The 11,314-nt window shown below is 36.3% G+C and overlaps 1 protein-coding gene across 2 annotated transcripts; it reads right to left on the bottom strand.

Moving 5' to 3' along the window:
* Positions 1-1,994: 1,994 nt before the first annotated feature.
* LOC130986961 (uncharacterized) lies at positions 1,995-10,931 on the bottom strand. Of its 2 annotated transcripts, XM_057910512.1 has the most exons (13): positions 10,669-10,931; positions 10,457-10,577; positions 9,061-9,156; positions 8,557-8,660; positions 7,697-7,869; positions 7,488-7,580; positions 7,200-7,322; positions 6,536-6,624; positions 5,674-5,779; positions 5,047-5,144; positions 4,019-4,276; positions 3,151-3,234; positions 1,995-2,306 (listed from the first exon to the last, which is right to left on the bottom strand). In XM_057910512.1, exons 1-13 carry the CDS (start codon positions 10,671-10,673, stop codon positions 2,283-2,285), a joined length of 1,374 nt encoding a protein of 457 aa, XP_057766495.1. In that variant the 5' UTR covers positions 10,674-10,931; the 3' UTR covers positions 1,995-2,282. The 2 variants fall into 2 exon arrangements, with proteins under 2 accessions (XP_057766495.1, XP_057766496.1); XM_057910513.1 differs by lacking the exon at positions 4,019-4,276 and having other exon boundaries at positions 10,669-10,923.
* Between the last annotated feature and the right edge of the window lie 383 nt (positions 10,932-11,314).

Here is an 11,314-nt window from a genome sequence, read left to right as displayed (position 1 = left end):
CCGGATCTGTGCGTTGGTTCCTCAGATCTGGCCTTTGGTTTGTTCCTCCTCTGTATTATTTCTTTTTGGCATTTTGACTTGTTGTTTTTCTTGGTATTCTGCAGACACAAAGTGGAGTTGAAGTAGATCTGAGAGGTGAGCGTGTCCCAGCCACGAAGAAGAACTCGGAGCGTTGGATCATGGAAGAAGAGACGTCCATCCCTGATGCTTGTTTTCCCTTTGACCTGCTAAGAAGCAGTTTTTGTATTTATTTCTCCCTTGTCCTGCTAAGAAGCAGTTTGTATTTTGAATTTTTAAAAATTGAGGATTATGGGTATACACCCTACTCCCCCCCTCTGGTGACATGTGCAGTGCTCTGCACGAACATGTTAGGTAGCATATGTAATGTAAGAAAACAGGAATTAAAATAAACAAACACAACACCAGGGAATTCCCTAGAACCACATATCTGTTTTATTGATATTATGGCCCCGGACCTCGTTAAAACCCCTGTGGGGAAAAAGAGTATCCGGTCTACAAGTGATTACTCCTGCTAAGAAGCAGTTATACATAGAACTTTTTGAGTGTGTTTATATTCCATGGTCTGGGTAGAGCTCTGCCGTCTGAATCCGACAATATGTACGCACCGCCTCCCAAAACCTCTGTGACGATGTATGGCCCTTCCCAATTGGCTTCGAACTTACCCACCGCCTTTAATGCATCAGCTCGCTTGAGAACCAAATCTCCCTTCGACAATTTCCTCACTCTGACCCGTTTGTCATATCCCGCTTTGATGATGCCTTTGTACTTGGCCGCTCTGACACGGGCTTCCTCCCTCTGTGCCTCCACCAAGTCCAGCTCTGCTCGGCGGAGTTCCTCATTGTGCTCAGTGTCATACGTGGTAATCCGGTATGATTCTAGTCGTGCCTCTGCTGGTATCACCGCATTGGATCCATACACCAGCGTGAATGGTGCCTCCCCTGTCGCCGTTTTCGGACTGGTTCGATGAGCCCAGAGGACGGTGTCCAGCTCTTCTACCCACTTCCCTCTGCTCTGAGTTAGCCTCTTCTTGATTCCCTTACATATGGACCTGTTAGCTAATTCCACTTGTCCATTTGCCTGTGGATGAGCCACTGAGACAAACCTCTGTGTAATATCCATTCGGTCGCAGAAATCCGCGATCCTTTGCCCCGTGAACTGAGTCCCGTTATCAGATACAATGATTCTCGGTACCCCGAATCTGCAACAGATGTTTCTCCAAATAAAGCGCTCCACTGTGACTTCATCGATCTTGCTCACGGCCTCAGCTTCGACCCATTTGGAAAAATAGTCCACTGCCACAAATACACGAACTTAGAATTTTTTCTGATTTTTGACATCGACATGAAAAAAATTCTATTTATTGTTGAGGTGAAAGCCGAAATACATGACGTGGACAACGAAATATGCACTTGAATAGTGTAATTTGATTCATTATTTTGATTAGAAAGTGAATGACATGGTATATCGGCCTTCACTTTAATAGTAAATTAGAATTCTTTCTTGTTGATGTCAAAAATCAGAAAAAATGCTAAGTTCATGTATTTGTGGGCTAAAAATAAAAGTCATGTTAAATTTCAGAAAATATAAAAAGTTCGTGTATTTACATGCTAATAACCCCTCATTTTTCAATGTGGGACAATAACACTTTTTAAGTGTTCCTTACATAACATCCAATCTTTGGCATACAATCTCACTCACCAGAAATCGGTTTTGAGACTTCAAGTATACCACGTTCATCTACTTGAGACGTAGATTAACATCCAATAATTATTTTAATTAAATAAAAAATATTCAATTAAATAATTAATTTTCAGTTTGGTATTAAAACCAAATTTCCAACACTTTGTTCTTTGGTGTTTTTACTTAGCTCTTGAGCATGTATCAATGATGGGTGTAAATGAAAAGGTTGAAAGTCGGAACATGTAATTTGATTACAAGAATAAAACTACTCTCTGCAACCAAAACTATGCTGCTTGTTATGCTCAAAATTTGATGCTCTTTCATTGATGTCAATTATTTTCTTTTACAAACAATTAGCGCTTTCTATATCTTAACTATCATTTGATTAAACATATTAAGTTACAGACCAGCAACTGACACCTATATAAGAATATCGCCTACCAGTTGCAAAAGAATTAATAGTGTCACACACAACAGCAGTACTAAGCCATCTTTGCTCCCTGAGGATACAATGAGTATACCCAAGTTCTTCTCACATTTCAGAAAATCCGAGCTTCTCGTACCTCGTAAGATTTCAATTTTCACTGGCTAATCTCATGTTTTGCCTACAAGGACATTATACCATGAAAAAGTGAGGGGACAACAACAAACTCAGATTTCCAGCTACAAGAATGGTGAAGGGAATACGAAACAATAATAATGAAAGTTGGCTGCTGAAAAGCATAATACTCCTACTTGCTATGCAATGCTTTTGATATAGTGAATAATATCTATCAGAGCTATGGCATATTGGCATGTTTGTTTAAGACTTAAATCTAGAATGTGAATGTCTATATAGTTTCAATTATAAAGCAGGTTTTATTATTGAATTCCCTATTGACACTTGACAGCCATGAAAAGGCCATCCCTTAGAAAGACAAAGAAAACCCAGCTACGATGCAATCAGAGGAACATTATCTAGTACAGGCACACACAACAACACCCGGAATTAAATTCCAGTGCCATGACTGATTCAACTAACGGGGGTGCTTGGCTGAGCTTATAAGCTCCTTAAAACATCTTATAAGATTTAAAAAAAAATCTCCAACAACTTATAAGCTCCAAACAAATAAGTTCACCATTCCCATATTTTTTCAACAGTCAATTTACAAAGATAACCCTATTATGTTTTGTTATTTTAACATATACCATTTTTGTTTCATCTCTCCTCCTAATTCTCTTTCTCTTTGTAACTACGATTCTCTCTCTCTAACTCACAATTCTCTCTAGCTTGTAAGCTCAATCATCCAAATACTATAAGCTCTTGAAACATTACATCTTATAAGTTCTTGAAATATATTATAAGATGTTGGAGCTTATAAGATGTCTAAGTAAGCTTAGCCAAACACCTCCTAAGCAAGAACGGCAAAAGTATTAGGGTAAAAATATTCTAAAGTTTATATCACACACCTTTTTCAGATATTTCTTGTGAAGTTTCATAGCACTCGTGCAAGCTTTTTTGGCATCCAGGCTACCAGTAACGTCATTAAGTATCTGAAAGTACAAATGAAGAAGATAAGCGACATCTCAGTATCATCTAGAATGCAGACAATATATGCAACAAAACTGAACTCTTGGGGGCGTTTACTTTGTATGATTAATAAGATAATGATTGAGTTATTTTTTTCCTCAATATTAGGATTACACCAATCTCACCCTTCAATAAGATATGAATCAAGCAAAACTAGCACAAATGATAGAAATTATCAACAGCATTGGGATATCCCATAATTGCAATCCATCTTAATAAACAAGGGATTAGCTTACTATTTTTTATCTATCAAGGCTAATCCTCAAAACTGAACACTCCCTTGGTGTATCAAATTAACATTAAATATAAAGAAGCTAAGAAAAAATCACTCAAGTAGAGCCATTCACAGCTAATATCCCCATCCTAACCCATGAAAAATATAAACTGATTTTCAAAAGTGTGTAGAACAGTAGAAATATTTACTGAAAATACAATACGGATATTTTAGAGTGAATCCCGGAATGCGTCTATTAATAATTTCATGTATTCATGCAGTGTATTTTGCCTTTTAACGGTATTTTTTTAAGTCAGAACTAGATTATTAATACAAGTTATAAGAACTCATAAATCACATATATTAATCAGTAAAGACTAGTAGAAAACAGAAAACCAGAACTTATAATCATAAGCTAACTCACATCCGAGAAGTTGCAGAAATATTTCCATTCATTTTATTTCATGTATATGTACGTTTATTTAAGAATAAAATCCATGGTGCGACGAGACTTTGCGGCCAATCAATCTAACCTTAATAACATCATCTAAGCCCCGAGCTTCTGTTAACTTAGAACTCTTATGCTTAAGGACACCGGCCACTAGAAAAACGGAAATAGGAAGAGGTGCAGCAGCATTTTTGCCTCTATTCCTCAGGTTTTCTCTTTCAAATTTTCCACATTGCCGTCTTGACTTGGCCTTCCCTTTAGATCTCTCTGAATTTTCCTGGGTTAGTTCATCGTCCTCATACGTGGACACTAAATCAGGGTCATACTCTAGGGCCCACATCATCTGTTCAAAGGATCAATGAGTAAACGAATTGAAGGGGAACGGGTTTTTAATCAAAATATAAAGGGGCATAAGCCGACTAAATATACTTTAAAATGATCAGGAGAATAGCACAAGTGAGTAGCAATACAGCATTAATTAGGCTGGCCCACCACATAAGTTCATGAACCAAGGTACCAACTAATTAGGAAGTCAGTATCGTCATATAAGTGTGATTCAGTGGATAACATGATCTAGAAATGAGGGAGCTTCAGTCTCTGACCATTATATTTCCACAGTTAAGAACTTACTCTTGCAAAACAATGCACAGCTGCAAACAGATTTTAAAACATGTGATACGAGTGTAATATATTATATCCAACTTAAAGAATACATCAGAGTAGTAACTTTCAAATGCTAACCTAAAAAACCTTGACCAACATTCTCCCAACCCCACTCAAGACAAACCAGAAAGATCAAAGATAGAGGATGGAGACTTAAAGCCAAGACGCAACAAAACCGCTAAAAAGTCTTTTGCATGTTAAATGTCATCTCTTTCATGAAGCAGTAGTTCTTTTTACCAATTGCATTTTTATTTTTTCATAAAGAAGCTAAATTAGTCCAAATAGTTCAATATAGTGATCTTCAATGACGGCACTCTGGATGTGATAGTTTAAAAAATGCATGTCGACTTTGGGATTTTCAGAAAGAACATTTAAATATTAGATTATCATGAACACTTAAGTTTCAAAGTTCACAAGAGAAAGACAAATGAGTAAGTTATGGAGACGTACCTCCCAAAGATATAATGAATCACCAAATGAAAATTCTCGGCGAAACAAAACCATGAGCATTCGGAAGGCAAACAAATAATCTGCGCCACCCAGGGTTTCTGTTCTCAAAATTAAAAGGAATAATCATAAGTTACCTTCTTTATTCATAGAGGAGAACAAATACATCATAAAACCAATTTATGACAGCAATAGCATAAATGACATAAAAGTACTAAAGCCTTTATAATGAAGTTCTTGGCACCTAAAAAGCTTCCTTCTGTGTTTCCAAAGGTCTGTGCATTGCTTTTTTTTTTTTTTTTCATCTCCTCATTTTCTTGTTTATAGTGCTAAGTGATCAGTTATAGTGCACACCAACACTTAAATTAATAGACGATGTACTTTCTTCTGTGATGGAACATAAAATGCAAAACTAAGAAGTGATGCAAGCAAAGTAGAGGCAGAGAGAGACTCATGCCAATGCCACCCAGTTGATAGCATAACAAACATTTCAATGCGGGATGGTACCATAATTACTTGATGTTTGACATTTGGTACCAGAAGCAGCAAAAAGTATTTAGCTTCATGTTGCAAAAGTCTCAGTAAAAAGGTTGAAGAAAAGACGAAGCACAAGCAGCTCATGTGATTTACCTAGGTGGTGATGAAGCTTAGGGTCAATAACTTGTGTTATGGAAGCTAGATTACCAAGTTGTGCCTCCACTCCTATAGAGTTCCCAATGCATCTGAAATTTCCTCGCTTCAAAGAAAATTTCAATTACCAACAAATACCATGAGCAACTGAAACATGGTAAGCAAAAGAGTATAAAATCAATAAAAAATTCAATGGTATGTTTCTTCAGGCCATCTCAAAATAAAAAACATGTCCGTAGATTCAAAGTCATAGAAGAACAATTAAATGAAATATGGGAGCAGTGTGAGTTGGTGCATCTCTCGTAGTAGAAAACTAGGACTTTAAAATCTCAGCGGAAGATCTAAAGAACCTATCGCCATTTGAGATTAAAAGCTTCATATTCTGGGGAACACACTGAGCAGGTAGGCACCAGTGGAAGAGTACATATAGAGAAGGATGATGCATTAATGTGCCAGTTTCCCTAAGGTCACAAGTTTCCATCAGCACACCATGGGAGAAATGAAGACAGGCTGTTAATAAATTGCTACTGTGTAACAAAAATACTGTCAAGCCTTATGAAATCAGAAAATCTTTCAGACAATAGACAAGCTGAAAAGATACTTGCGAGATTAAAAGAAATAGGTCATTGTTTTCAAGACCTCCAAAATTCTTTGACAAGGAGAACAAATAGGATCCCTACGCACTCACTCATTACAGTTGCAAAAAAGGAGATGTCCTTAACATCAAAAATATCCTTAGGAACATATTGCTCCATACAACCAATAGCAAGCTTGCAACTAGGAGAAGGTTCTTGCTTATAAAGACAACAAGTTAAAGAGGAAAGCTTCAAAGGTGAAAACTAAAAGGAACAGAAGATGATACCAGTCTCCGCATTAAGCGTTCAAAGCACCAAAATGCATCCGCCTCATCCTCAAGAAGAATAATCATTGGCGAGCAAAGATCACTCATACCTGCTCCAAAATAATATTAGAAACAAGCACTTGCTCACAGTTATAAATATGTTATTGATTTAACTCTCTGACACGCTTGGATTTAGGGTGGCAGGTAGACACAATATACAAATAACCATCACCAGCCTGTAATTCGATAGCAGATCAAATCATGTATAGGAAAGGCTGACCATAGGTTGTTTAGCATCATGGACTCAAGAGACAATCCAAAATTCACTATCAAATTGTTTAAAGGTATTTGAGATGTCATGCAGAAAAGAAATGTTCGACAGTTGCGTTAGTTGGGTAATGCTGCTCAATCAGTTATCCCTATGTTACACAAAAAAAAGAGGATTTATCTTCTGGGAGTCCAACCAAAACAATATCTGACCTCTTTTATAATTTGATATAATAAGAGCTTTGTCACATGAGCTAAAAGTTATGCATCATGCAAAGGATTAGCAAATTGTGTTGAAGGCGATGTAACAATCTATGGTGTTGCAAACACCTTGTGATCTTGTTTTCAATTAAACTAAAATCAAAGACCAAACGACGTGAGCAAACATCAACGAATAAAATAAGCTCTTGTGACTCACCTTGGCAGTACCCAATATCTGGGTCAAACCAGGAATAGACAGCCAGGATATCCCAAAGTTTTGACAAATTCTTTTGCTTCTCATAAAACACTAGTGTTCGGTCAGTGCGGACTACATCAAGACCTACAATGAACACTTAAACCATTTCAAATACCAAGTAAAGGTCACCCAAACATACATGCAACTCCAAGTTTACAATTTTGTGCGTACACCAAGCAAAGGGAACAGAGAGTTACAAAAAAAGAAAAGAAAAATAAGATAAGCATGCGTTTATCTATAACTAACAACCTATTTGATGTAATGTAAGTTTCCACTGGATTTCTTTCTTGTCCATGGGACCACATCCATTTGAGAGTTTCGGCACTTCAGAACTAGAAGCATCTGCCAAGATGCAAGATCAAGGTATTAGAATTAATCTGCAGCAATAATAGAGTTTGTAAATTCTTAGTTTGCTATATAATACGGGGATCAACTGAGTAGTGAGTATCCTTTAGTACCATTCCCTGTTGAAAGAGATGCAGGTTCATCTTCAAGATCAATTTGTTGGAGTACAATGGGTTCCCGTATAGGTTCACCATCTTCGGTAATAATTGGCGCAGTTACAAATTTCCCCATCCCAACCAAGGGAAACATTTGACGGCACTCCTCTTTCAGCAATGCATATTTCACTCTGAAATGATGTACAGTGAAATCATGTACAAACTTAACATTTTTTGTTTATCTGAAAAATTCTTGAGTAGTCTACCAACTCTAGCAACAGAATATAAAACAGGCAACCAATAATGCTCAATGTATGGCTTATGCAACTTCCCAATAAGTTTTGCGAGATTTCAGTAGCAAAATTATGGGTTAGGCTTTATTCTTTCTTAAAGGAGCAGCATTCGTTTTCAGAAGAATAGTGCATAGGTAGAACATATGAAGTTTCTCTTGCAACACCCACAAACCTTAATATTGCCTTCTTTAAAGCTGCTGTACAATAGTGAATAGCATTAGATGTATTGAACTTTTAATTAAAAGGAACACTCCCATATAAAGCAGAGAACAAAAAAGATAAAAAGAAACTAAAAGATCGTAGCTACTGACTATAAGAAAGACAGGGTATCATCTGAAGTTCATAACAAACCTTGATTAAGTAGAGAGTTCTGTTCTCAATGTTCAAATATCATACAGAGAAATGAAGCCATCATATTTGAATACAGATATGCATACAGTTCAACCCCTTAACCAACAGATACATAACAGCAGTACTGATTCACTAATGGTTACATCTCCAAGCTTACTTGGTCAGAGTGGTCGAATATCAGGCTTCCAATGAAAGGAAAACATCAATCCAACATTTTAGCAAGGAAAAAAGTACCTTCGACGCTGTCGTATTTGCTCTCTTTCCTCAAAAGTGCTGCTAGGATCATAACATCCCAATAAGAATTCCCAAACTTCACCTCTAATTGATGGGTGAACACCCTATTATTTGTCAAATAAAAATAAAGAATTACTTTCAAAACCATAATTTTATTTAAAATTCACCAGGAAGGAATCACAATAAGTATAACATTCTGGTATTTTGATAATTCAGAAATAAAACTAAGACATAACAGAAAGCTAACAAATCATAGGGCTAGAAACATTCTCTCCTGGTAAATTAACATTTTCCTCATGGGAACTACAAAATCCCAAACAGCTAAAAGGAGAAACATTATGGGCATATAAAAGGGAGCTATGAACTTGAAAGAAAATATATACGCATACAACACGATTTAGCAACAAATAACTTGCAAAGAAAATTGTAAATAAAAAAGTATCTACTTCTAGATGAGCAGTTTCAATACACTGAACGGTAAAGAGAAACCAAAGAGAGGCTTACCCCACGCTGGACTCGATTGAGAATTTTTCCAATATCTAGATAACCTTCAGGAGAGAAAGCAGCATGCCATTTCCGTGCACTTAAAGTTCTGCCAGCCTAATTCATGTAGAGAATCACAACCAAACATGGAAAATATAGTAGGAGTTAAAAGGAAATGTAAATGTGAAAATGAAACATTAAGAAGCTGCATATTAACTCCTATATCCTTGCATCCTTGACATGCTCAATATATTCCCATGAACCACACTATATCAACAGAACAAAGAGCTTAAGAGAAGAAAGTATTGGAGAGTAGGAGACAATCACACTCTTCATAAAATCACCCTGGTCAACAAGGCATTTCATAGTTTCTGAACAACTTAATAAGACCATCAATTCAAACTGATCAAAAGACTGCATTTTCTTACATTCTCCCTTCAATCTTTCACCTTCACGATTAAAAAAACTGTTTCCCTTTTATTAAAGTCATGGCAACATCAAATTTAAATGCTTCATGTTATTCTTGGTTAACTGTGAAATATTTGCATAACCTTGTATTGAAACGAACAGTATCCCTTTAATTCAAGTCATACAAATCAAATTCAAATGCCTCAGATTAATATTGGTTAGTTCAGAAAAATTTGCATAAACCTTGAACACGGAAATATTAAGGTGGTTGATGCTAAAGTTTTAATATTTTACTTGCTGAATATCGTGCAGTTTGAGATAGCTCCTACTCATCCAGTATCGTGCATAATTCATATGGTTCTTGATAACAACAACAAAAACAACCAACAAGAATAAGCATGTTCAGCACTCTAACAACCCAATACATTCATGACATAAAAAAGGTTTGATGTAAATTGTAAAGAGAAGGCACACATCTTTCACACATTTCACTTAACATGGGTAACATTATCATGAGGCATTCAGCACTATCATTGGTCAAAATGGTTGAACCTGTTGAAGGATTACTCTAAAATCCATCACCAAATAAATTGAGATGAAAACAAAGTTCATTAGCTACTGTTAAACAGCATAAACCAATGCATCCTAACTTAATTCTCAAGCAACATTATAAAACCACTCCATGCCATAACATATGCAATACCACCTAAAGCAAATTCAGCTGTCCATGAGTTACCATATACAAACTCCAGATCTGCAAATCAGTCCGAAATTGAAATAAAGGCAGATTCTAAATCAAAGATATTATCCGATCGTTCGGTTTAGGAGAGAGCGAAAAGTTCTTCGATCATTTCCAGAATTAGCATATAAACCAAAAAAAAAAAAAATGAACAGCTTAAACAAGCAACCGTGAACTTCATAAACTCATAAGAAACTGAATAAATATAAAAAGAAATTTGCAGATTGGATTGAAACCAAAACACAAAGAAAAAGGAAGCAAATAGCAAACCTTGATTCTAAACTTGCTTTCGGGTACATCAGTGCAGTCAGGTCGCACTTGATAGTAAGAATCGGCTGGAGTTCCTACGTCCTTCCACATTTTTCCCAATTTACACAGAATGATCCTTTCCCTAGAAAACGGTGAAAGAATAAAGGCGGCTTCAGTCTCTTGTAAAATTAAAAGAAATGAACTGTGTAATCTAGATCAGAATTCGACAGTACAGCATTCCCCCCTGGAGATCACTGCCTGCCTCCCTCTCCTCTCTCTCTCTCTCTCTCTCTCAACAGATGTTCAGGTGGAGAAGGGAAAAACAGAGAGAAATCAGAAATGAATATTGAAAAAACCGCTGGAAGCTGTGTTTCTTTCGCTGGTCTTAATTCTTATTTAATTATAGTATTAATAAATTTGATGAGGTTGGTGAATGGCAAAGAAGGTGATGCCCATTTCATTTCATTTATAAATGTTGGAATTGGTCCATTTCGGCTAAACCAAACAATGCCGCTTCTATAAATTCATACGTGACGTGATGATCTCAATACGTTTCTAATCAAGACAAGTGCTACGAGGATTTATTGATGATAGTATTATTAAATAATTAAATATATAGAATAACTTATTAGCGTAATATTTTGTTTTGAGGTAATTAAAGGTAGTAGTACTCCTTCCGTCCCATTATTAATGGCATGTATTCCATGTTGGGGCTGTCCCAACCTATATGGCACATTTCTATTTTGGGCAAAAATAAGGGATAAATTAAGCCTTAATTAATTGACTAATTATTTGCCTAAATAAACCCCTCCCTAATTACGCCTCATTTCTCTCTCATTCTCTCTCTCTCTCTCTAAACTTACGGCTCCTCCTTTTCTC

This window comes from Salvia miltiorrhiza, chromosome 5, assembly GCF_028751815.1.
Source record: "Salvia miltiorrhiza cultivar Shanhuang (shh) chromosome 5, IMPLAD_Smil_shh, whole genome shotgun sequence".
In the NCBI taxonomy this organism is placed as follows: Eukaryota; Viridiplantae; Streptophyta; class Magnoliopsida; order Lamiales; family Lamiaceae; genus Salvia; species Salvia miltiorrhiza.
Note: the sequence above shows the minus strand (reverse complement) of the source record. Positions and strands in the feature narration are given on the sequence as shown.